Genomic DNA, 26,280 nt, shown 5'->3' with positions numbered 1-26,280 from the left:
ATCCCCCCCCCCCCGGCACCCCGCCCCCCGCCCCCATCCCCCCCCCAGCACCCCCCGCCCCCCCCGTCCTCTCCCCGCCCTCAGGCGCGTGCAAGGGGGCGTGTGCAAGGGGGCGTGTGCAAGAGTGAGTGTGCAAACGGGGCGTGTGCAAGAGCGCGTGTGCAAGGGGGCGCGTGGAAGGGCGTTGCATGTGCAAGGGGGGGGCGTGTGCAAGGGCTGCGCGTGCAACGGGGGCGTGTGCAAGCTGCATGCGTGTGCAAGGGGGTGCGTGTGCAAGGCGTGCATGCCTGTGCCAGGGGTGCGTGCACGTGTGCAAGGGGTGCACCTGCGTGGGCAAGGGGGGGCGTGTGCGTGTGCAAGGGGTGTGCACGTGCGTGCAAGGTGCTCCAGTGCGTGCACGTGTGTGCGCACGCGCGCACGCGCCTGGCTATCTGCCGTGCGCACGTGTGCAAGCTCCCGAGTGCGTGTGCAACGCGTCTGCATCCTGCGCGTGTGCAACGCGTGTGCAATGTGCGTGCAACGTGTGTGCATCGCGCGCGTGCGCAACGGGCGTGCAACGCGTGTGCAATGGGCGCGCGTGCAGCGCGCGCGTGGGCAGGCGCGCGCAACAGGTGCACGTGTGCAACGCCTGCGCAACGCGTGCACGTGTCCGCAACGCGCGTGCACGCGTCTGCACACGCGTGTGCCTGGCCAGCACCCGTGGGTGCCCCCCCCCCCCCAAACCAGGCCCCCCCCAGCACCCATGGGTGCCCCCCCCGGGTGCCCCTCCCCCCGGAGCACCCAGCCCCCCCCCAGCACCCATGGGTCCCCCCCCCGGGTGCCCCTCCCCCCGGAGCACCCAGCCCCCCCCAGCACCCATGGGTGCCCCCCCCGGGTGCCCCTCCCCCCGGGTGCCCCTCCCCCCCGGGAGCACCCAGCCCCCCCAGCACCCATGGGTGCCCCTCCCCCCCCGGGTGCCCCTCCCCCCGGAGCACCCAGCCCCCCCCCCAGCACCCATGGGTGCCCCCCCGGGTGCCCCTCCCCCCGGGTGCCCCTCCCCCCGGGAGCACCCAGCCCCCCCAGCACCCATGGGTGCCCCTCCCCCCCCGGGTGCCCCTCCCCCGGAGCACCCAGCCCCCCCCAGCACCCATGGGTGCCCCCCCCGGGTGCCCCTCCCCCCCGGAGCACCCAGCCCCCCCTAGCACCCATGGGTGCCCCCCCGGGTGCCCCTCCCCCCGGGTGCCCCTCCCCCCCGGGAGCACCCAGCCCCCCCCCCAGCACCCATGGGTGCCCCTCCCCCCCGGGTGCCCCTCCCCGGAGCACCCAGCCCCCCCCCCAGCACCCATGGGTCCCCCCCCGGGTGCCCCTCCCCCCGGAGCACCCAGCCCCCCCCAGCACCCATGGGTGCCCCCCCCGGGTGCCCCTCCCCCCGGGTGCCCCTCCCCCCCGGGAGCACCCAGCCCCCCCCCAGCACCCATGGGTGCCCCTCCCCCCCGGGTGCCCCTCCCCCCCGGAGCACCCAGCCCCCCCCCCAGCACCCATGGGTGCCCCCCCCGGGTGCCCCTCCCCCCCGGGTGCCCCCCCCGCCATGGGTGCAGCGAGCAGAGGCGGGGGAGGGGTAACTATCCTTTATTGGGGGAGGGGCTGTACAGGGCCTGGCCCCCCCGTGGGTGGGGGGCACCCATGGGTGCTGGTGGCCGGGGGGGGTCCAAAGCGCCGGGGGGGGGGGGGGGGTGACATCGGGGACACCGGGTGACGTCGTACCTGGGTGGCCCCGGGGGGGGGGGTGCAAGGGGGGGCGGGGGTGCTGGGGGCGGGGGGAGGGGCTGGAATGTGATGAAGTGCCAAAAATTGGGGGGGGGGGGGGGGTGTCCAGAGTGGGGGAGGGGCCCCGGGGGGGGGGGAGGGGACCCGGAGTGCGGGGGTCATGGGTGGGGGTCCCCAGGATTTGGGGGAGGGGGCTCAGGGTGGGGGGTCCCCAAAATGGGGGTCCCAGGATTGGGAGGGCCCTGGGGGGGGGTCCCCAGACTGGGGGGGGGTCCCATAATGGGGGGTCCCCAAAATGGGGGTGCCAGGACTGGGGGGGGGGCGGGGTCCCAGTTTGGGGGGGTCCCAGGGCAAAGGGGGGCGCTGGGGGTCCCCAAGGGGGGGGCTGCGCACTCCCCGTACCCAGTGCACAAATGGGGGGCCCAGCCCCCCTAAACTGGGGGGCACTGGGGGGTCCCCGGGGGGTGACACTGGGGGTCCCTTGGGGTGTCCCCAGGGTGGGGGGGTGGCAGTGGAGTGCTCAGACTGGGGGTGTCCCCAAAGTGGGGGGTCCCTGGGGTGCCAGGGCTGGGGGGGGGGGGCACTGGGGTGTCCCCATACTGGGGGTGTCCTGGGGGGCCCAGTTTGGGGGTGTCCCCATACTGGGGGTGTCCCCATACTGGGGGTGTCCTGGGGGGGCCCAGTTTGGGGGTGTCCCCATACTGGGGGTGTCCTTTGGCTGCCCAGTTTGGGGGTGTCCCCATGTGGGTGCTGTCCCTGGGGTGTCCCCAATTTGGGGGTGTCCCCATACTGGAGTCAAATTTGGGGGTGTCCCCAGTTTGGGGGTGTCCCTATTTTGGGGGTGTCCCCAGTTTGGGGGGGTCCCTGGGTTGTCCCCAATTTGGGGGTGTCCCTTGGGTGTCCCCATTTTGGGGGTGTCCCCAGTTTGGGGGTGTCCCCGGGGTGTCCCCACACTGGGGGTGTCCCGGGGGTGTCCCTAATTTGGGGGTCTCCCGGGGGTGTCCCCATCCTGGGGGTGTCCCCAGTTTGGGGGTGTCCCTGGGGTGTCCCCATTTTGGGGGTGTCCCCGGGGTGTCCCCACACTGGGGGTGTCCCGGGGGTGTCCCCATTTTGGGGGTGTCCCCATTTTGGGGGTGTCCCCGGGGTGTCCCCACACTGGGGGTGTCCCGGGGGTGTCCCTAATTTGGGGGTCTCCCGGGGGTGTCCCCATCCTGGGGGTGTCCCCAGTTTGGGGGTGTCCCTGGGGTGTCCCCAGTTTGGGGGTGTCCCCAGTTTGGGGGTGCCCCTGGGGGACGGGGCGGACGCCCCCTCTCAGGCAAAGACCTGCATTTTGGGGGGCTGCTCGGGTGGCGGGGGGGCAGCTGAGTTTGGGGGGGCCCCAGCACGGCCGGACTGGGGGTGGCCTCGGACCAATCAGAGAGGGAGCGGGGGGAGGGGCTCGCCCACTGCTCGGGGGACTCGGGGGAGGGCGTCAAATAGGGGTGCTCGCTGGGGACCCCCAAAAACCTCCCCCCCGCCGCCGGGGGGTACTCCTCCCCGGCCTTGAAAAAATGGGGGGCGGCGGAACGGGGGGCCCCCCCGTCTTCAGGTTGGGGAGCCCGGGGAAGGGCTTCGGCGGCGGGGGGGGGGCACCCCACGGCGCCGTGGGGCAGCAGCAGGGCGGGGGCGAAAGCTTGAGCGGAGGAGGGGTGTAAACCGGGGTGCACCCCCCCCAGAGGCGGGTTGCAAGGGGTTCCCGGGGGGACCCGGCTCCGCCACTCGAAGGGGACGGTCACCGTCCCCAAACTCAACCCTAAGCGGGGGGGGGGGCCCCCCGATAATCGCCCGACGCCCAAGGGTGGCCCTAAGGTGACGGTAAAGGGGGGGTCCAACCCCGGCGGGGGGAAGAGCCCGGGGGACGCGGGGTTGGGGACATACGGGGAGTCCAAGGAGTCGACGGGTGACAACGTCACCGAGCTCTCCAACCCCGGCGGACACTCGCCCCCCAATTTCTTCCCCCGCCCTTTGGGCCCCCCGCTTTTGCCCCCCACCCGTCGGGTCTTCTTGCCGCCGGTGGGGGGTTTAAGACCGGGTAGGAAGGAAGTTGGGGGGCCAAGGAGGGGGGGTAAAGCGGAATTGGGGGGCAGCGCCCCCGGGGGGCTGCGCCCCGTGTTGTACTCGTCCAACAGGCGGACGATGTCGTGGTGCATCCGCTCGTGGCCGATGTCCCGCGGGAGGCGGTCCAGGTGATCCGTGATCTCGCGGTTGGCGAAATGATCCAGGAGGATCTTGGCGGCTTCGTAGCTGCCTTCGCGGGCGGCGAGGAAGAGGGGGGTCTCCTCCTGGGGGGGGGGGGGGGGGAGAAGGTTTGGGGGTAATGGGGCGTCTGGCGGGGGTACGGGGGTCTCCTGGGGTCAGTGGGGGGTCGTCTGGGGTCAATGGGGGTCTCCTGGGGTCAATGGGGGGTCTCCTGGGTCAATGGGACGTCAGCTTGGGTCAATGGAGTCAATGGGGGTCTTCTGGGGTCAGTGGGGGTCTTCTGGGATCAATGGGGGTCTTCTGGGGTCAATGGGACGTCAGCTTGGGTCAATGGAGTCAATGGGGGTCTTCTGGGGTCAATGGGGGTCTTCTGGGGTCAATGGGACGTCAGCTTGGGTCAATGGAGTCAATGGGGGTCTTCTGGGGTCAGTGGGGGTCTTCTGGGGTCAATGGGACGTCAGCTTGGGTCAGTGGAGTCAATGGGGGTCTTCTGGGGTCAGTGGGGGTCTTCTGGGATCAATGGGGGTCTTCTGGGGTCAATGGGGGGTCGTCTGGGGTCAATGGGACGTCAGCTTGGGTCAATGGAGTCAATGGGGGTCTTCTGGGGTCAGTGGGGGGTCGTCTTGGGTCAATGGGGGTCTCCTGGGGTCAATGGGGGTCTCCTGGGGTCAGTGGGACATCATCTTGGGTCAATGGAGCCAATGGGGAGGTCTTCTGGGGTCAGTGGGGGGTCGTCTAGGGTCAATGGGGGTCTTCTAGGGTCAATGGGATGTCAGCTTGGGTCAATGGAGTCAACGGGGGTCTTCTGGGGTCAATGGGGTGTCATCTTGGGTCAATGGGGGTCTTCTGGGGTCATTGGGGGGTCGTCTGGGGTCAATGGGGATCTTCTAGGGTCAATGGGACGTCATCTTGGGTCAATGGAGTCAATGGGGTGTCTTCTGGGGTCAATGGGGGGTGTCCTGGGGTCAGTGGGGGTCTCCTGGGGTCAGTGGGACGTCATCTTGGGTCAATGGGTCAATGGGGGTGTTCTGGGGTCAATGGGACGTCAGCTTGGGTCAATGGAGTCAATGGGGTGTCTCCTGGGTCAATGGGGGGTCTCCTGGGGTCAACAGGGTGTCCTCTTGGGGCAATGGGGTGTCTCCTGGGTCAATGGGGTGTCATCTTAGGGCAATGGGGCAATGGGGCAGCTCCTGGGGTCAATGGGACATCTGGAGTCAATGGGGTGTCATCTTGGGTCAATGGGGTGTCTCCTGGGGTCAATGGGGGGGTCTCCTGGGGTCAACGGGGTGTCATCTTGGGGCAATGGGGTGTCTCCTGGGTCAATGGGACGTCAGCTTGGGGCAATGGGGTGTCATGTTGGGGCAATGGGGGTCATCTGGGGTCAATGGAGTCAATGGGGTGTCTTCTGGGGTCAATGGGGGGTCTCCTGGGGTCAACAGGGTGTCATCTTGGGGCAATGGGGTGTCATCTTGGGTCAATGGGGGGTCTCCTGGGGTCAACGGGGTGTCATCTTGGGGCAATGGGGTGTCATCGTAGGGCAATGGGGCAGCTCCTGGGGTCACTGGGGGTCTTCTGGGGTCAATGGGACGTCAGCTTGGGTCAGTGGGTCAATGGGTCAGCGTCTGGGGTCAATGGGACATCTGGGGTCAATGGGGGTCTCCTGGGGGCAATGGGGCAGCTCCTGGGGTCAACGGAGGTCTCCTGGGGTCCATGGGTGCCATCTTGGGGCAATGGGGCAGCTCCTGGGGTGAATGGGGTCCATGGGGCGTCCCCTGGGGGGTCCCCTCGGGGTGCAGGGGATCCCATTGGGGGGCACAGGGGTAGGGGGGGTCCCACGGGGGTCCCCTTTGGGGGTGTCATGGGGGGGGGGGGGCCCGCCTGGGTGCAGGGGTTCCTCACTCAGGGTGTCGGGGGGCCCCAGTCAGGGGGGTCAGGGTGTCGGGGGGTCCCTGTCGGGGGGGGTCAGGGTGTTGGGGGGTCCCGGCCCACCTTGCTGTCCTGCATGTCCTTGTTGGCCCCGTTCTTCAGCAGCGCCAGCGTCGCCTCCATGTTGTTGACGGCGGCGGCCCAGTGCAGGGCGGACTTCCCTGGGGGCGGGGCACGGCGTGAGACCCTGCCCACCCCCCCCAGACCCCACCCACCCAGAAGGGGCCCCCCCCCCCCAGCCCCCACTAACCTGGGGGGGGGGGGGGGTGTCTCCCTTTCCTACCCCCAAGCCCCACCCCAGCACCCACCATCTTGGGGGGGGTCCCTCAACCTCAACCCCCCCCACCCAAGGACCCTCCCCAGGACCTCAGGTCCCCCCCCAACCACCTCCAAGGGCTCCCCTCCCCCCACCCCTCCCCCTCCCCTTGGGGGTGCCCCCCGGCACCCACCGGTCTCATCGACGGCGTTGACGTCGGCGTGGCAGGCGATCAGCTCCTCCACCATCCCCTCCACCGCCAGCCGGGCCGCCAGGATGAGGGCGGTGGAGCCGTCACCCATGCGGGCGTCCAGGTCCGTGGAGCGGTTCCGGATCAGGATCTGCGGGGGGGAGGGGGGGGGCAAGTGGGTGGGGGAGGGGGGGGGCCCATGGGGTCCCCACCCCACGGCCGTGCTGGGTGCCCCATGGCAGCACCTCACGCCCCACGGCCGTTGCTGGTGTTGTGGGACATCACTCGGTGCCCCATGGCCACGGTGGGCGCCCCATGACATCACCTTGTGCCCCGTGGCCATGAAGGGTGCTCTATGACATCACTTTGTGCCCCATGGCCATGTTGGGTGCCCCATGGCCATGAAGGGTGCTCCATGACATCACTTTGTGCCCCATGGCCACGGTGGGCACCCCATGACATCACCTTGTGCCCCATGGCCATGCTGGGTGCCCCATGGCCATGGAGGGTGCTCCATGACATCACTTTGTGCCCCATGGCCACGGTGGGCACCCCATGACATCACCTTGTGCCCCATGGCCATGCTGGGTGCCCCATGGCCATGTTGGGCGCCCCATGACATCACCTTGTGCCCCATGGCCGTGCTGGGTGCCCCATGGCCATGAAGGGTGCTCCATGACATCACCTTGTGCCCCATGGCCGTGTTGGGTGCCCCATGGCCATGAAGGGTGCTCCATGACATCACCCTGTGCCCCATGGCCACGGTGGGCGCCCCATGACATCACCTTGTGCCCCATGGCCATGTTGGGTGCCCCATGGCCATGGAGGGTGCTCCATGACATCACTTTGTGCCCCATGGCCACGGTGGGCGCCCCATGACATCACCTTGTGCCCCATAGCCATGCTGGGTGCCCCATGGCCTTGTTGGGTGCCCCATGACATCACCTTGTGCCCCATGACATCACTTTGTGCCCCATGGCCGTGTTGGGTGGCCCATGACATCACCTTGTGCCCCATGACATCACCTTGTGCCCCATGGCCACGTTGGGTGTCCCATGGCCACACTGGGTGGCCCATGACCATGCTGGGTGCCCCGTGGCCACGCCGGGTGCCCCATGGCGGCCACCCCATGGCCACGCCCGGTGCCCTCACCTGGAAGACGCCCTGGGCGTCGGCGGTGACAGCGGCGTGCAGCGGCGTGCGCCCCGTGTTGTCCTGGGCGTTGGTGTCGGCGCCGGCGTCCAGCAGGCGCTTGGCGGCGTCGGCGCGGGCGTAGCGGGCGGCGAGGTGCAGGGCGGTCTCGCCCGTGCGATCCGTTTGGGCGCCCAGGCTGGCGCCCTGGCAGATGAGGTCACCGATGATGCCGGCCGAGGCGTCGTCACCCTCCTCGTCCTCGGTCACCTCGGCTTCCAGGCCGCCGCCGCAGAAGGAGGCCAGCATCAGCGGCGTGAAGCCATCTGCGGGCGCGGGTGGGGTGAGCGGGTGCCCGGGGGTCTCCCGGCCCGTGTCACCCACCCTCGAGGACCTTCGCCACGACCACGGTGGCCTCTGGACCCTACCTCAGCTCCACCAGGTCCATGGTGCCCTCCACGTCCCCAGTGGCCTCCGTATTTGTCCCACCTGGCCCACGGTGGCCCCCCATGCCCACGGTGGCCCCCCACCCCCACAGTGGACCCACACCAGCCCTACAAGGTCCGTGGTGGCCCCCCATGCCCCATGTCCAACCTACCTGGCCCCATGGTGGCCCCCATGCCTCATGGTGGCCCCCCATGAGCAACATCCACCCTACCTGGCCCATGGTGGCCCCCCCATGCTCATGGTGGCCCCCCCATGCCCCATGTCCGTCCTACCTGGCCCCATGGTGACCCCCCCATGCTCATGGTGGCCCCCCATGCCCCATGTCCATCCTACCTGCCCCATGGTGGCCCCCCATGCCCATGGTGGCCCCCCATGAGCAACATCCATCCTACCTGGCCCATGGTGGCCCCCCCATGCCCCATGTCCGTCCTACCTGGCCCCATGATGGCCCCCATGCCTCATGGTGGCCCCCCCATGCCCCACGTCCATCCTACCTGGCCCCATGGTGGCCTCCCATGCCCATGGTGGCCCCCCCATGCCCCATGTCCATCCTACCTGGCCCCATGGTGGCCCCCATGCCTCATGGTGGTCCCCCATGCCCCACGTCCATCCTACCTGGCCCCATGGTGGCCCCCATGCCCATGATGGCCTCCCCCATGCCCCATGGTGGCCCCCCCATGGCACATCCACCCCACCCGGCCCCATGGTGGCCCACACCCACGATCCCTGCCGTGCCCACCATCGCCCCCGTGGGGTCCCTGGGTGCCCCCCACCCCACCTGGCCCGCGGACGTTGACGTCCACGCAGTCGGAGTCGAACTCGCCCTGGGGCGGGGTCAGGGCCATGGCGGGCGGCATGCGGATGTCGGCGGCGACCAGGTGGTGCTGGGTCCACTGCCGGCAGTCGACGGGGTCCTGGGGCTCCGCCTCCTCCACCTGCCCGGGCACCCGGTCACGGGGGTGCCGGGACCCCCACCCACCAGGGCACCGGGACCCCCACCCACGGCACTGCTGGGGAGCCCCTGCCCAAGACGGGGCTGGACCCCCACCCATGGTGGTGCTGGACCTCCACCGATGAGGGTGCTGGGACCCCCACCGATGGTGGTGCTGGAGACCCCCCACCCATGAGGGTGCCTGGGTCTGGGGGTGCTGGGACCCCCACCCATGAGGGTGCTGAGGAGCCCCTGCCCATGGTGGGGCTCGACCTCCACCCACGATGGTGCCGGGCCCCCCACCCACCAGGGTGCTGGGGCATGGGGGTGCTGGGACCCCCACCCATGAGGGTCCTGGAGACCCCCACCCACCAGGGTGGCAGCACACGGCGGGGGCCGGGCCCCCCCACCCACCAGGGTCCCAAACCATGGGGGTGCTGGGACCCCCCCCCCACCAGGGTGCTGGGGCATGGGGGTGCTGGGACCCCCCCCACCCTCTAGGGTCCCAGAGCACGGGGGTGCCGGGACCCCCCCCCCACCAGGGTGCTGGGGCATGGGGGTGCTGGGACCCCCACCCATGAGGGTCCTGGAGACCCCCACCCACCAGGGCGGCAGCACACGGTGGGGGCCGGGCCCCCCCACCCACCAGGGTCCCAAACCATGGGGGTGCTGGGACCCCCCCCCACCAGGGTGCTGGGGCATGGGGGTGCTGGGACCCCCCCCACCCTCTAGGGTCCCAGAGCACGGGGGTGCTGGGCCCCCCCCCCCACCAGGGCGGCACCCCCCGGGGGGGGCCGGCCCCCCCACCCACCGCGGTGCCAGCACCCCCATCCCCCCCACCCCCGGTGCCTGGCTATGGGGGTACCGGCACCCCCCCACCCCCCCCACCCCCGAGGGTGCCCGGGGTGGGGTCACAGCCCCCCCCGGGTGCCCCCCCGGGGTCCCCAGGGTGCCGCGGGGGTACCTTGAGCCTCTTGGCCTCGGGGCAGTCGCCGGCCGCCCACTCCTCCGAGGGTTCCCCCATCAGCGTCTCCCCCTTCCCCACGGCCCTGGGGGGCGCGGGCGTGAGGTGGGTGCCCCCCCCCCCCCCACCTATGGGGGGGCAGGGGCGGGGCCAGGGCACCCCCAAAGCCCAGGGAGCGCGGGGAGCCCCCAGCCGGGACCGGCCCGGGGGGGGGGGGGGGAGCTGGAACCCAGTGAGCCCTCCCCAGTTGAACTGGGACCCCCTCGGAGCCCCAGTATCCACCCAGTTCCACCAGTCCCCCCACCCAGTGCCCCCCACTTGCACTGGGACCCCCCCCTAGAGCCCCAGTACCCTCCCAGTTCCACCAGTCCCCCCACCCAATGCCCCCCACTTGCACTGGGACCCCCCTAGAGCCCCAGTACCCTCCCAGTTCCACCAGTCCCCCCCAGCGCCCCCCCACTTGCACTGGGACCCCCCCTAGAGCCCCAGTACCCTCCCAGTTCCACCAGTCCCCCCCCAGCGCCCCCCCCACTTGCACTGGGACCCCCCCTAGAGCCCCAGTACCCTCCCAGTTCCACCAGTCCCCCCACCCAGTGCCCCCCCCACTTGCACTGGGACCTCCCTAGAGCCCCAGTACCCTCCCAGTTCCACCAGTCCCCCCACCCAGTGCCCCCCCCCACTTGCACTGGGACCTCCCTAGAGCCCCAGTACCCTCCCAGTGCCACCAGTCCCCCCACCCAGTGCCCCCCCCCAGCGCCCCCCCCCACTTGCACTGGGACCCCCCTAGAGCCCCAGTACCCTCCCAGTTCCACCAGTCCCCCCACCCAGTGCCCCCCACTTGCACTGGGACCCCCCTAGAGCCCCAGTACCCTCCCAGTTCCACCAGTCCCCCCACCCAGTGCCCCCCCCAGCGCCCCCCACTTGCACTGGGACCCCCCCTAGAGCCCCAGTACCCTCCCAGTTCCACCAGTCCCCCCACCCAGTGCCCCCCACTTGCACTGGGACCCCCCTAGAGCCCCAGTACCCTCCCAGTTCCACCAGTCCCCCCACCCAGTGCCCCCCAACTTGCACTGGGACACCCCAGAGCCCCAGTATCCCCCCAGTGCCACCAGTCCCCCCCACCCAGTGCCCCCCAACTTGCACTGGGACCCCCCCGAGCCCCAGTACCCTCCCAGTTCCACCAGTGCCCCCCCAGCCCCTCACTTCATGCCCAGGGCGTCCTGCCCCACGGGCTCCCGCCGGTCCCGCTTGCTGTCCTTGGCCAGGCTGAAGCCCTCGGGGAACCAGAGGGTGCTCTGCTCCCGCCTGCGCCGGGCCACCAGCACCCCCAGCACCGCGATGGCCAGCAGGATGACGCCCCCCACCACCACCAGCGGCAACAACCGAACCGGGTCCGGCGCCTCGGGCAGCTTGTCACCTGCATGGGCGGGGGGGACAACGTCAGGGGGATGCCACCCTGGGGCGTCAACGGGTTGGAGATGCCACGGCGGAGCTGGCAGCATGGTGGCACTGGGCGTGTTGGGGACGTCACCAGGGTGATGCCACCATGGGGCACCCAGAACGTCGGGGACACCATCAGGGTGATGCCGCCATGGGGCACTGGGCCTGTTGGGGACGTCACCAGGGTGATGCCACCATGGGGCACCCAGAACGTCGGGGACACCATCAGGGTGATGCCACCATGGGGCACTGGGCGTGTTGGGGACGTCATCAGGGTGATGCCACCATGGGGCACCCAGAACGTCAGGGACACCATCAGGGTGATGCCACCATGGGGCACTGGGCATGTTGGGGACGTCATCAGGGTGATGCCACCATGGGGCACCCAGAACGTCGGGGACACCATCAGAGTGATGCCACCATGGGGACACTAAGCATGTTGGGGACACCACCAGGGTGATGCCACCATGGGGCAATCACGTGTTGGGGACACCATCACGGTGATGGCACCACAGAGGCATCCAGCATGTTGAGGACACCATCAGGGTGATGCCACCATCGGGCACCCACCACAAGCTGGGGACACCATCAGGGTGCTACCACCCTGGGGGCACCCATCGCCACCAGGACACCCCACAGGGGACACGTTACACGTCAGGGTCAAGGTCACCCCCTCCATAAGCTGGGGACATGCCACGTATGGAGGGCCACCATCACCACCAGGACGCCCCGTTCGTCACCCCAGCCCCACACCAGGACACCCCACCCCTTGCAAACCCCCATGGCATCATTGGGGCCACCCTCCCCACCGCGGGGACCTCGTCCCCAAGGGCCACCGGGATGTCCCTCGTCCCCAGGGGCCACCGGGAGGTCCCTCACCCCGCACGGCCTTGATGGGGTAGGGGAACTGGAGACGCTCCAGGGCGGAGAGGGCGGCCAGGTAGTCGGCGGCGCTGCGGGTGTCGGGGAAGCACTTGTCGGACGCCTGGGCGCACAGGCGGTTGTCGATCTCCAGCGTCACCACCGAGCTGCCGGGGGTCACCGGGAGGGGGGGGTCACAGAGGGACACGGGGGACCCCCAGGAACGGCGGCGCTCGGGGTCCCGTGGCTCAAGATACCCAGCACCCGTGGCCTCGTGGCATCCAGCACCCATGGCCCTGTGGCACCCATGGCCCCTTGACCCATGGCACCCATGACCCAAGACACCCTGCACCCATGGCACCCATGTCCCCATGGCTCACGGCACCCAGCACCCATGGTCCCATGACCCATGGCATCCAGCAACCGTGGTCCCCTGACCCATGGCACCCACGGCCCCATGACCCGAGACACCCAGCACCCATGGTCCTGTGACCCATGGCACCCATGACCCAAGACACCAGCACCCATGGCACCCATGTCCCCATGGCTCACGGCACCCAGCACCCATGGTCCCATGACCCATGGCATCCAGCAACCGTGGTCCCCTGACCCATGGCACCCACGGCCCCATGACCCAAGACACCCAGCACCCATGGTCCCGTGACCCAAGACACCCAGCACCCATGGTCCCGTGACCCAAGACACCCAGCACCCATGGCACCCATGTCCCCATGGCTCACGGCACCCGGCACCCATGGTCCCATGACCCATGGCACCCATGGCCCCATGACCCAAGACACCCAGCACCCATGGTCCCATGACCCATGACACCCATGACCCAAGACACCAGCACCCATGGTCCCATGACCCATGGCACCCATGGCCCCATGACCCAAGACACCCAGCACCCATGGCACCCGTGTCCCCATGGCTCACGGCACCCAGCACCCATGGTCCCATGACCCATGGCACCCATGGCCCAAGACACCCAGCACCCATGGCACCCGTGTCCCCATGGCTCACGGCACCCAGCACCCATGGTCCCATGACCCATGGCACCCATGGCCCAAGACACCCAGCACCCATGGCACCCGTGTCCCCATGGCTCAAGGCACCCAGCACCCATGGCCCATGGCACCCATGGCCCAAGACACCCAGCACCCCTGGCCCTCTGGCCTCATGTCCCATGGGACGCAGCACCGCCATCCCCAGCACCACCCCCTCCCGTGTCCCCCAGCCCATCCCCCCCATATCTCCCACCACATGTGCCCCACCACCGCCATCCCCACCCCATGTCCCCCACCCCATCCCACCCAGCACCATCCCATGTCCCCCATCCCCACCATCCCCACCATCCCCATCCCGTGTCCCCATCCCCACCATCCCCACCCCATGTCCCCCACCCCATCCCACCCAGCACCATCCCATGTCCCCCAGCACCACCATCCCCATCCCATGTCCCCATGTCCCCCACCACCACCATCCCCATCCCATGTCCCCCACCATCGCCATTCCCACCTCATGTCCCCCACCCCATCCCACCCACCACCACCCCCCTATGTCCCCCCCCCCACCCCATGTCCCCCATCCCCCCGCATCCCGTGTCCCCCATCCCATGCCACCCAGCACCGCCATCCCATGTCCACCAGCACCGCCATTCACATCCCATGTCCCCCATCCCCACCATCCCCACCCCGTGTCCCCCACCCCCCCCCATGTCCCCCATCCCCACCATCCCCACCCCATGTCCCCCACCCCACGCCACCCAGCACCACCATCCCCATCCCGTGTCCTCCAAGTCTCCCACCCCATCCCCCCCCCCCCCCCCTCCCCCCACCCCCGCTCACCCGATGACCTCGGGGGCCACCTCCCTCCTCCGCAGCCGCTGGGGCCGATAGTAGGGTTGGATCATGTAGTTCCCGTCGGGATCCAGGCGGAAGCGCAGGGAGGTGCGCAGGATGGCGCTGAGCCGCTGAAGGAAGGCGGCGCTGGTCCGGCGCAGCTCCTCGGGGGGCAGCAGGACGGTGACGACCAGCACCCCCCGGGCCAGCGCCTCGGGGACCTCCTGGGCGCAATCCAACCCGTCCCAGCCGCACTCTTCGCTGTTGCACCCTTGGTCGCAGCGCCCGTCGGCGAAGTGGTCGGAGCAGTACTTCTCGTAGACGGGGCTGGGGGGGGGCAGCGGTGGGTGGGGGGTGGGGGGGGATATGGGGGCATGGGGACATGGGGGGCATGGGAGGGGTAGGGGGACATGGGGGGCATTGGGGACATGGGGGGCATGGGGGGATATGGGGGCATGGGGACATGGGGGGCATGGGAGGGGTAGGGGGACATGGGGGGCATTGGGGACATGGCGGGGTGTGGGGACCTGGGGACATGAGGGGGGTGGGGGGACATGGGGGGCATTGGGGACATGGGGGGCATGGGGGGATATGGGGGCATGGGGACATGGGGGGCATGGGAGGGGTAGGGGGACATGGGGGGCATTGGGGACATGGCGGGGTGTGGGGACCTGGGGACATGAGGGGGGTGGGGGGACATGGGGGGCATTGGGGACATGGGGGGCATGGGGGGACATGGGGACATGGTGGGCATGGGAGGGGTAGGGGGACATGGGGGGCATTGGGGACATGGCGGACATGGGGACCTGGGGACATGAGGGGCGTGGGGGGACATGGGGACATGGCGGACATGGGGACATGGGGGGCATGGGAGGGGTGGGGGGACATGGGGGGCATTGGGGACATGGGGGGCATGGGGGGATATGGGGGCATGGGGACATGGGGGGCATGGGAGGGGTAGGGGGACATGGGGGGCATTGGGGACATGGCGGGGTGTGGGGACCTGGGGACATGAGGGGCGTGGGGGGACATGGGGACATGGCGGACATGGGGACATGGGAGGGGTGGGGGGACATGGGGGGCATTGGGGACATGGGGACATGGCGGACATGGGGACATGGGGGGCATGGGAGGGATATGAGGACATGGGGGGGACATGGGGACACGGGGGGACATGAGGACATGGGAGGGAGATGTGGGGGCCATGGGGGGCCACGGAGGACAGGGGGGATGCAGGGACACATGGGGGGACGGGGGGGGTTGGGGGGACATGGGGGGACATGGGGGGACATGGGTGGACGGGGGGGTTGGGGGGACATGGGGGACATGGGGGACATGGGGGACATGGGGGGACGGGGGGTTGGGGGGACATGGGGGGACATGGGGGCACAGACGGAGACACACAGGGGGGCACATGGGGGGCACACAGTGCCACATGGCAGCATGTAGTGCCACGGGGGGTGACAGGAGGTGGCCCTGGGGACCGGGGGTGGCCCATGGGGACTGGGGGTGGCCCTGGGGACAGGAGGTGGCCCACGGGGACCGGGGGTGGCCCATGGGGACTGGGGGTTGCCCATAGGGACAGGAGGTGGCCCTGGGGACTGGGGGTGGCCCTGGGGACAGGAGGTGGCCCATGGGGACCGGGGGTGGCCCTGGGGACAGGAGGTGGCCCATGGGAACCGAGGGTTGCCCATAGGGACAGGAGGTGGCCCTGGGGACAGGGGGTGGCCCATGGGGACCGGGGGTGGCCCTGGGGACAGGAGGTGGCCCTGGGGACTGGGGGTGGCCCTGGGGACAGGAGGTGGCCCACGGGGACCGGGGGTGGCCCATGGGGACCAGGGGTGGCCCTGGGGACAGGAGGTGGCCCACGGGGACCGGGGGTGGCCCATGGGGACCGGGGGTGGCCCTGGGGACAGGAGGTGGCCCATGGGGACCGGGGGTTGCCCACAGGGACAGGAGGTGGCCCTGGGGACAGGGGGTGGCCCATGGGGACCGGGGGTGGCCCTGGGGACCGGGGGTGGCCCTGGGGACAGGAGGTGGCCCACGGGGACCGGGGGTGGCCCATGGGGACCAGGGGTGGCCCTGGGGACAGGAGGTGGCCCACGGGGACCGGGGGTGGCCCATGGGGACCGGGGGTGGCCCTGGGGACAGGGGGTGGCCCATGGGGACCGGGGGTTGCCCATAGGGACAGGACGTGGCCCTGGGGACAGGAGGCGGCCCTGGGGACCAGGGGTGGCCCTGGGGACAGGAGGTGGCCCACGGGGACCGGGGGTGGCCCATGGGGACCGGGGGTGGCCCTGGGGACACTCACTGGCAGGCCCTGTGGGGGGGCCGGCAGTCGAAGTTGTCGTAGAGGCAGTGGGGGGTGTCGCACCCCCGGTCGCAGCGGCTGTTGTTGAAAAGGGGGGGACACTCGGGGACCCCGCAGTGTCCCCAGGGGTCCCCCACCAAGAGGGAACAGTCGCCCCCGTCCCACTGACAGCCGGGGGTGTTGCACTCCCGGTGACAAACCCCGTCCCCCGCCTTCCCCCCGCACCCCCCCTGGCACTCGGCGGCGGGGGGCGGGGGGGGCCCCTCCTGGCAGCGGGGCCCCCCGAAACCCGGCGGGCAGAGGCAGCGGGCGAAGGGGGGCCGGGGCGAGGGGACGCAGGTGCCCCCGTGGAGGCAGGCGTCGGGGGCGCAGGTGGCGTTGGGGGGGCGGCAGGGGGGACCCCCGGCGCCGGGGGGGCGCGGGCAGCTGCCGCCGTTGGCGCAGGCAGGGTCCAGGCAGGGGGGGGCGGCTCTCGCAGTGGGCGCCGCTGAAGCCCTGGGGGGGGGAATGGGGGGGGGGGGGGGGGTGTCAGGGTGGGGGGCACCCGGGGTGGGGGGGGGCGGGCACCCAGCCCCCTGCCCACCCTGTGCCACCCCAGCACCCCCCAGCACCCAGACCCATGGCTCTGGGTGCACCCAGACCCCCGCCCACCCCCTGCCACCCCCCAGCACCCAGCACTCAGCCCCCTGCCCACCCTGTGCCACCCCAGCACCCCCCAGCACCCACCCCCATGGCTCTGGGTGCACCCAGACCCCCACCCACCCTGTGCCACCCCCCAGCACCCAGCACCCAGCCCCCTGCCCACCCTGTGCCACCCCAGCACCCCCCAGCACTCAGCCCCATGGCTCTGGGTGCACCCAGCCCCCGCCCACCCCCTGCCACCCCCCAGCACCCAGCACCCAGCCCCCTGCCCACCCTGTGCCACCCCAGCCCCCCCCAGCCCCCACCCCCATGGCTCTGGGTGCACCCAGACCCCCGCCCACCCCCTGCCACCCCAGCACCCAGACCCATGCCCACCCCGTGCCACCCCCCAGCACCCCCCAGCACCCACCCCCATGGCTCTGGGTGCACCCAGCCCCCCGCCCACCCCCTGCCACCCCGGCCCCCGGCCCCGCGGGCGGGCAGGTGGGTGCGGGTGGGTGCCCCCCACTCACGGGCGGGCAGCGGCAGGCGTAGCCGCGGGCGGCCGCGGGGTCGGGCTGGCAGCGCCCGCCGTGGCGGCAGGGCAGGGCCTGGCAGGGGTTCGCCGGGCTCTGGCAGCGGGGGCCTGCGGGGTGGGGGGGGGTCAGGGGGCGCAGAGACCCCCCTCCCCCCCCACCGAGGGTGGGCACGCGGGGTGGCACCCTGCCCGGCACCGGTGGCACGGCACCCGCACGGCACCCTGCCCCGGCACGGCGCGGAGGGGCCCTGCCCGCCCTGGCACCCCCTCACCCTCCCTGGCACCCACCCTGGCACCCCCTCCGTGCCCCCTGCCCACCCTGGCACCCCCCTGGCTCCCCCCCATGTCCCCCTACCCTCCCTGGCACCCCCCCTGACACCTCGCATGTCCCCTTACCCACCCTAGCACCCACCATGGCACTGCCCTTACCCACCCTGGCACCCCCCACGGCACGCCCACGTCCCCTTACCCATCCTAGCACCCACCCTGGCACCCCTCATGTCCCCTTACCCACCCTGGCACGCCCTATGGCACCCCCCGTGTCCCCTTACCCACCCTGGCACCCACCATGACACCCCTCATGTTCCCTAACCCACCCTGGCACCCACCCTGGCACCCCCCACGTCCCCTAACCCACCCTGGCACCCACCCTGGCACCCCTCATGTCCCCTTACCCACCCTGGCACCCACCCTGGCACCCCCCGTGTCCCCTTACCCACCCTGGCACCCACCCTGGCACCCACCCTGGCACCCCCCGTGTCCCCTTACCCACCCTGGCACCCACCATGACACCCCTCATGTTCCCTAACCCACCCTGGCACCCACCATGACACCCCCCGTGTCCCCTAACCCACCCTGGCACCCACCCTGGCACCCCTCATGTCCCCTTACCCACCCTGGCACCCACCCTGGCACCCACCCTGGCACCCCCCGTGTCCCCTAACCCACCCTGGCACCCACCCTGGCACCCCTCATGTCCCCTTACCCACCCTGGCACCCACCCTGGCACCCCCCACGTCCCCTTACCCACCCTGGCACCCACCCTGGCACCCCCCTTACCCACCCTGGCACCCCCCATAGCACCCCCCACGTCCCCTTACCCACCCTGGCACCCACCCTGGCACCCCCCGTGTCCCCTTACCCACCCCGGCACCCCCCATGACACCCCTCATGTTCCCTAACCCCCCCTGGCCCCCACCCTGGCACCCCCCACGTCCCCTAACCCACCCTGGCACCCACCCTGGCACCCCTCATGTCCCCTTACCCACCCTGGCACCCACCCTGGCACCCCCCGTGTCCCCTTACCCACCCTGGCACCCACCCTGGCACCCCCCATGTCCCCTTACCCACCCTGGCACCCACCCTGGCACCCCCCGTGTCCCCTTACCCACCCTGGCACCCACCCTGGCACCCCCCGTGTCCCCTTACCCACCCTGGCACCCACCATGACACCCCTCATGTTCCCTAACCCACCCTGGCACCCACCCTGGCACCCCCCACGTCCCCTTACCCACCCTGGCACCCACGCTCGTACCCCCATGACACCCCCCACGTCCCCGTACCCACCTTGGCACCCACCCTGGCACCCCCCTTACCCCCCGGCGCCCCGCGCAGCACCCACCGGTGAAGCCGGGCCGGCAGAGGCAGCGGTAGGCGTTGGCACCCTGCACGCACGCCAGGGTGCCGGGGGGGTGGCAGGGCCGGCTGCGGCACTCGTTGACGTCCCCCTCGCAGCGGGCGCCCGTGTAGCCGGGGGGGCAGGCGCAGGCGTAGCCCCCCACCCCGTCCAGGCAGGTCCCGTTGTGGAGGCACTTGGGTGCCAGGGCGCCGGGCGCGGGGGCGCAGTCGTCCTCGTCGATCTCGCAGAGGACGCCTGCGGGGACGGGGAGGTGACAGCGGGGACGCAGCTGGGCCGGTGCCACCCTGGGGCGGGGGCCCTGAGGGGTGACAGCGTGGCGTGGGGACGTGGGGGCCCTGAGGGGTGACACCCTGGGGTGGGGACATTGATGGGTGCCACCATGGGGTGGGGACCCTGAGGGGTGCCACCGTGGGGTGGGATGTGGGGACATTGATGGGTGCCACCATAGGGTGGGGACCCTGGTCGTTGTCACCATGGGATGGGACATGGGCACCTTGATGGGTGCCACCATGGGGTGGGGACCCTGAGGGGTGCCACCATGGGGAGGGGACCCTGAGGGGTGACACTGTGGGGTGGGGTGTGGGGACCCTGATGGGTGCCACCCTGTGGTGGGGACGTGGGGACCCTGGTCACTGTCACCCTGGGCATGGGAACATGGGGACCAATCCCTCTGCCCACCCAAGGACATGGGGACACGGGGACACAGGGACCCTTCCCACCAGCACCCAAGGACATGGGGACATGGGGACAAGGGGTCCCTTCCCACCAGCACCCAAGGACATGGGGACATGGGACCCCCTCCCACCGCCCACCCAAGGACATGGGGACACGGGGACACAGGGACCCTTCCCACCAGCACCCAAGGACTTGGGGACATGGGGACCCTTCCCACCAGCACCCAAGGACATGGGGACACAGGGACAAGGGGACCCTTCCCACCACCACCCAAGGACTTGGGGACACGGGACCCCCTCCCACCGCCCACCCAAGGACATGGGGACACGGGGACAAGGGGACCCTTCCCACCACCACCCAAGGACATGGGGACATGGGACCCCCTCCCACCGCCCACCCAAGGACACGGGGACACGGGGACAAGGGGACCCTTCCCACCAGCACCCAAGGACATGGGGACACGGGACCCCCTCCCACTGCCCACCCAAGGACATGAGGACACGGGGACCCTTCCCACCAGCACCCAAGGACTTGGGGACACGGGACCCCCTCCCACCGCCCACCCAAGGACACGGGGACACGGGGACAAGGGGACCCTTCCCACCAGCACCCAAGGACTTGGGGACACAGGACCCCCTCCCACCGCCCACCCAAGGACTTGGGGACAAGGGGACCCTTCCCACCAGCACCCAAGGACATGGGGACACGGGACCCCCTCCCACCGCCCACCCAAGGACTTGGGGACACAGGGACCCTTCCCACCAGCACCCAAGGACTTGGGGACACAGGACCCCCTCCCACTGCCCACCCAAGGACATGAGGACACGGGGACCCTTCCCACCAGCACCCAAGGACATGGGGACACGGGGACCCCCTCGCACCGCCCACCCAAGGACACGGGGACACGGGGACAAGGGGACCCTTCCCACCAGCACCCAAGGACTTGGGGACACAGGACCCCCTCCCACCACCACCCAAGGACATGGGGACACGGGGACAAGGGGACCCTTCCCACCAGCACCCAAGGACTTGGGGACACGGGACCCTCTCCCACCGCCCACCCAAGGACACGGGGACCCTTCCCACCAGCACCCAAGGACTTGGGGACAGGGGACCCCCTCCCACCAGCACCCAGACAGGCGGCCACGGGGCCGGCCCCCGCGCACCCACCCCGGGTGCCGGGGGGGCAGGAGCAGAGGTAGCGCCCCACGAGGTCGATGCAGGTGCCCCCGTTCTGGCAGGGCTGTGACTGGCACTCGTCCACCTCCAGCTGGCACTCGCGGCCCGCGTAGCCCGGCGGGCACTGCGGGGACAGCACCCATGGGCGCCCCGTCACCCCCGGGCCACCCGCCCCGCCTCAGGGCCACGGTACGGGGGGTGCCGGGCGCCCAAGGGCACCCCAAAAGGGCCAGCTGAGCCCCAAATGCTGCGGCTGGGGAGGGAGAGCACCCACGGGTGCTCCAGGGTGGAGACGCCCGTCACCCAAGGGTCACCATGCCCGGGTGATGCCACCCTCGATGGCAGGAGGGACATGGGCACCCCGGGGCGTCCCCAATGTGGGGAGGTGCCCTGGCACCCCAAAAAGCTCAGCTGAGCCCCAAATGCTGCGGCTGGGTCAGGAGAGCACCCATGGGTGCTCCAGGGTGGAGGCGCCCGTCACCCAAGGGTCACCATGCCCGGGTGATGCCACCCTCGATGGCAGGAGGGACATGGGCACCCCGGGGTGTCCCCAGCCTGGAGGAGGACGGGTGCGGGCTGCTTGCACCCATGGGTGCTGCTACCCCCCCAGCACCCAATTCACGGGGAAACCGGGACGGGCGGGCGCGGGGTGCCCAACCCCATGGACACCCCCAACCCCTGCTCCTCCCCCCCCCGCCCCCAGCACCCCCCCCGCCCCAAGCAGCACCCATGGGTGGGGGGCGGCACTCACCTCGCACTCGTAGCCCCCCCCGTAGCTGCTGCAGGCAGCGCCGTGCAGGCAGGGGTTGGGCAGGCAGCGGTCGCGGGGGGTCTGGCAGTAGCTGCCCACGTAGCCCTCCTGGCACAGGCAGCGGTGGCCGCCGCTGCCCGCACCCACGCAGCGGCCGCGCCCGTGGCACAGCTGGGCCAGGGGCACCCCTGGGTGGGGGGAGAGGGCGGAGGTGGGGGGGGGGGGGGGAAACTGAGGCAGGGGCCGGGGGGTGGGGGTGGGGGGGGACCCAGCCCAGGTGCCATGGGGAGGGGAGGCGGGGGGCTGGGGTTATCGACGCCTCCCAGTCCTCCCAGTACCCCAAATTGGGAGGGCACCCAGGCACCCAGGCTCCCCAGTCTTCCCAGTACCCCAAACTGGGAGGGGACCCAGGCACCCAGGCTCCCCAGTCTTCCCAGTACCCCAAACTGGGAGGGGACCCAGGCACCCAGGCTCCCCAGTCTTCCCAGTACCCCAAACTGGGAGGGGACCCAGGCTCCCCAGTCCTCCCAGTACCCCAAACTGGGAGGGGACCCAGGCATCCAAGCTCCCCAGTCCTCCCAGTACCCCAAACTGGGAGGGCACCCAGGCACCCAGGCTCCCCAGTCTTCCCAGTACCCCAAACTGGGAGGGGACCCAGGTACCCAGGCTCCCCAGTCCTCCCAGTACCCCAAACTGGGAGGGGACCCAGGTACCCAGGCTCCTTCTAACCCTCCCAGTCCTCCCAGTCTCCCAAACTGGGAGGGGACCCAGGCACCCAGGCTCCTTCTAACCCTCCCAGTCCTCCCAGTGCCCCTAAACTGGGAGGGAACCCAAGCTTCTGGGCTTCTCGGCCTCCTCCCAGGGCCCCAGACTGGGATGGAACCCCGGCCTCTGGGCTTGTTACCCCCTCCCAGTCTCCCAAACTGGGAGGGAACTCGGGCATCCAGGGTCCCCAGTTCCCCAAACTGGGAGGGAACCCAGGCATCCAGGCTCCTTAGACCCCTCCCAGTGCCCCAAACTGGGACGGAACCCCGGCCTCTGGGCTCCCCAGCCCCCTCCCAGTCCTCCCAGTGCCTGAACTGGGATGGAACCAGGTCTCTGGGCTCCCCAGCCCCCTCCCAGTCCTCCCAGTGCCCCAAACTGGGATGGAACCCTGGTCTCTGGGCTCCCCAGCCCCCTCCCAGTCCTCCCAGTGCCCGAACTGGGCGGCCGCTGACCTCTGCGGGCGGCGGCGGCGGCGCAGGTGACGTTGGGGACGTCGCAGGCGCTGCCCGTCCAGGCGGGGGGACAGCGGCAGGAGACGGTGGCACCCTCCTGCCGGCACTGCCCGCCGTGGCGGCAGGGAGCCCCCCGGCACAGGTCCAGCAGCGTCTGCGCGAGGGTGGGGGTCAGGGTGGGGGGCACCCAAGGGCGCACCTTTGGGTGCCCCCCACCCTGACCCTGACCCCCCCCCCTTCCCCCACTCCCCGTTCCCACCCTCCCCAGTCCCCCTCCAACTGGGTGCCCCGGCGCCCACCACCTTGGCCACCCCCAAACTCTGTGTCTGAGCCCCCCACCCACCCCAGCACCCCCCAAAGGTGCACCCTTGGGTGCCCCCACCCTGACCCCCCCCCAACTCCTCCCCATTCCCACCCAGTCCCCCTCCAACTGGTTCCCCCAGCACCCATCGACATGGCCACCCCCAAACTCTGTTCCTGAGCCCCCTCCCCACCCCAATCCCACCCTTGGGTGCCCCCCACCCTGACCCCCCTTCCCCGCTCCCCGTTCCCACCCAGTCCCTCACCAACTGGGTGCCCCGGCGCCCACCGACCCGAGCACCCCATTCCCCAAAGGGCACCCAAGGGTGGGATTGGGGTGGGCGGGGGGCTCCGACACAGAGTTTGGGGGTGCCCGGGTCGGGGGGCGCCGGGGCACCCAGTTGGAGGGGGGCTGGGGGGGGACGGGGAGGGGGGGAGGGGGGGGCAGGGTGGGGGGCACCCAAGGGTGCTCCCAAGGGTGGGATTGGGTGGGGGGCTCCGACACAGAGTTTGGGGGTGCCTGGGACGGTGGGCGCCGGGGCACCCAGTTGGAGGGGGACTGGGTGGGCATGGGGAGGGGTAAGGGGGGGTCATGGTGGGGGGCACCCAAAGGGCACCCAAGGGTGCCATCGGGTTGGGGGGCTCCGACACAGAGTTTGGGGTTGCCCGGGTCGGTGGGCGCCGGGGCACCCAGTTGGCGGGGGACTGGAGAGGGGGACAGGGGGTGGGGGGCACCCAAGGGCGCCCCTTTGGCCGAACCGCGTGGGGTCGGTCCCCGCCCGCCCGCCGCACCCATGGGTGCCCCCGCTGACCTGGCACTGGGCGCCGGTGTAGGCCGGCGGGCAGAGGCAGCGGTAGGCGTCGCCGGCGCTGAGGCAGGTGCCGCCCTGCAGGCAGGGCCGCCCCCGGCACCCGTCCGCCGGGTGCTGGCAGTGGGCGCCGGTGAAGCCGGGGCGGCAGCGGCAGGTGAAGGAGGCGACGCCGTCCACGCAGGTCCCCCCGTTGAAGCAGGAGCTGGGGGGGGAGGGCACGCACGGCTCAGCACCCATGGGTGCTCCCCCAGCGCCCTTGGGTGGTGGTGGGTTGGGCTGGAGAGGGGAGTTATGGGGTGGCTGGGGGCACCCATGGGTGCTGGTACATGTGGGTGCCCGTGGGGATGTTGTAGGGGCATGGAGAGGATTGGGGACATCTGGGGGCACCCATGGGTGCTGGTGGGTTGGGCTGGAGAGGGGAGCTGTGGGGTGGCTGGGGGCACCCATCGTGCTGGAATCTGTGGGGACATTGTAGGGACAGGGGGAAGCTTGGGGACAACTGGGGGCACCCATGGGTGCTGGTGGGTTGGGCTGGAGAGGGGAGCTGTGGGGTGGCTGGGGGCACCCATGGGTGCTGGTGGGTTGGAGAGAGGAGTTATGGGGTGTCTGGGGGCACCCATGGGTGCTGGTGGGTTGGAGAGAGGAGTTATGGGGTGTCTGGGGGCACCCATGGGTGCTGGTGGGTTGGAGAGAGGAGTTATGGGGTGTCTGGGGGCACCCATGGGTGCTGGTACATGTGGGGACGTTGTAGGGACAGGGGAGGCTTGGGGCCACCTGGGGCCACCCATGGGTGCTGGAACCTGTGGGTGCAGATGGGGGCACTGCAGGGGCAGGGGGAGTCTTGGGGCCACCCAAGGGTGCTGGTACCTCCAGGTGCAGATGGGGACATCGCATGGGCACGGGGTGACCTGGGGCCACCCAAGGCCACCTTGGGCCACCCAAGGGTGCTGATACCTCCAGGTGCAGATGGGGACATCGCATGGGCACGGGGTGACCCGGGGCCACCCAAGGCCACCTGGGGCCACCCAAGGGTGCTGGTACCTCCAGGTGCAGATGGGGACATCGCATGGGCACGGGGAGACCTGGGGCCACCCAAGGCCACCTGGGGCCACCCAAGGGTGCTGGTACCTCCAGGTGCAGATGGGGACATCGCATGGGCACGGGGAGACCTGGGGCCACCCAAGGCCACCTGGGGCCACCTGGGGCCACCCAAGGGTGCTGGTACCTCCAGGTGCAGATGGGGACATCGCATGGGCACGGGGAGACCTGGGGCCACCCAAGGCCACCTGGGGCCACCTGGGGCCACCCAAGGGTGCTGGTACCTCCAGGTGCAGATGGGGACATCAACTGGGCATGAGGAGTTTTGGGGCCACCCGGGGCCACCCAAGGGTGCTGGTACCTCCAGGTGCAGACGGGGACATCGCGCGGGCAGGGGGTGACCCGGGGCCACCCAGGGCCACCCATGGGTACCTGTCGGTGCAGTCGGGGACGTTGTGCTGGCAGCGGTGGCCGGTCCAGCCGGGGGCGCAGGTGCAGGTGAAGCTGTTGACGTAGTCGGTGCAGGTGCCACCGTTGCGGCAGGGCCGGCTCCTGCACTCGTCCTCCTCGGCGTCACAGCGGGGACCCCCGAAGCCGGGGGGACAGGAGCAGGAGAAGGTCCCCACCCCGTCCCGGCAGGTGCCACCGTTCAGGCAGGGCTCTGGGGGACATGGGGACACAGCGGGTGGCACTTCGAATTGCCACCTCCCCCGTGGGCCCAGGTCCCCCCGGCGTCCCCAAGCTCCCCAGTGTCCTGGTGTGTCCCCATGTCCCCAAAGGCCCCGGTGTCCCTGTCCTCCCCAGTGTCCCCAAACCCCGCGGTGTCCCCAGTGTCCCCAGTCCCCCCGGTGTCCTTGTCCTCCCCAGTGTCCCCAAACCCTGAGGTGTCCCCAGTGTCCCCAGTCCCCCCGGTGTCCCTGTCCTCCCCAGTGTCCCCAAACCCCGCGGTGTCCCCAGTGTCCCCAGTGTCCCCAGTCCCCCCGGTGTCCTTGTCCTCCCCAGTGTCCCCAAGCCCCCCGGTGTCGCCAGTCCCCCCTGGTGTCCCCAAGCCCCCCAGTGTCCCTGGCCCCCCAGTGTCCCCAAGCCCCCCGGTGTCCCCAGTCCCCCTTAGTGTCCCCAAGCCCCCCAGTGTCCCCAGTGTCCTGGTGTCCCCCCAGGTTCCCAAAGCCCCCCAGTCCCTCTGACCCCCTTAGTGTCCCCAAGCCCCCCAGTGTCCCCAGTCCCCCCA

General features: G+C 70.9%; 1 protein-coding gene across 1 annotated transcript in view; it reads right to left on the bottom strand.

The window, feature by feature from the left end:
* Positions 1-2,916: 2,916 nt before the first annotated feature.
* The window catches only part of NOTCH3 (notch receptor 3), a 48,678-nt gene continuing 25,314 nt past the window's right edge, over positions 2,917-26,280 (bottom strand). The window contains 19 exon segments of the mRNA XM_087778219.1: positions 2,917-3,081; positions 3,084-4,067; positions 5,974-6,071; positions 6,360-6,507; positions 7,509-7,813; positions 8,713-8,869; positions 9,830-9,914; positions 11,033-11,246; positions 12,149-12,297; positions 13,978-14,298; positions 16,283-16,544; positions 16,546-16,777; positions 17,437-17,549; positions 19,063-19,314; positions 20,926-21,058; positions 21,686-21,873; positions 22,903-23,056; positions 24,015-24,216; positions 25,485-25,713. Coding sequence (XP_087634345.1) covers positions 3,058-3,081; positions 3,084-4,067; positions 5,974-6,071; positions 6,360-6,507; positions 7,509-7,813; positions 8,713-8,869; positions 9,830-9,914; positions 11,033-11,246; positions 12,149-12,297; positions 13,978-14,298; positions 16,283-16,544; positions 16,546-16,777; positions 17,437-17,549; positions 19,063-19,314; positions 20,926-21,058; positions 21,686-21,873; positions 22,903-23,056; positions 24,015-24,216; positions 25,485-25,713 — 4,250 coding nt within the window. The 3' untranslated portion in view covers positions 2,917-3,057.

This window comes from Nipponia nippon, unplaced genomic scaffold (genome assembly GCF_047370975.1).
Source record: "Nipponia nippon isolate SJK-2023a ecotype South Korea unplaced genomic scaffold, ASM4737097v1 scaffold_42, whole genome shotgun sequence".
Lineage (NCBI taxonomy): Eukaryota > Metazoa > Chordata > Aves > Pelecaniformes > Threskiornithidae > Nipponia > Nipponia nippon.
Note: the sequence above shows the minus strand (reverse complement) of the source record. Positions and strands in the feature narration are given on the sequence as shown.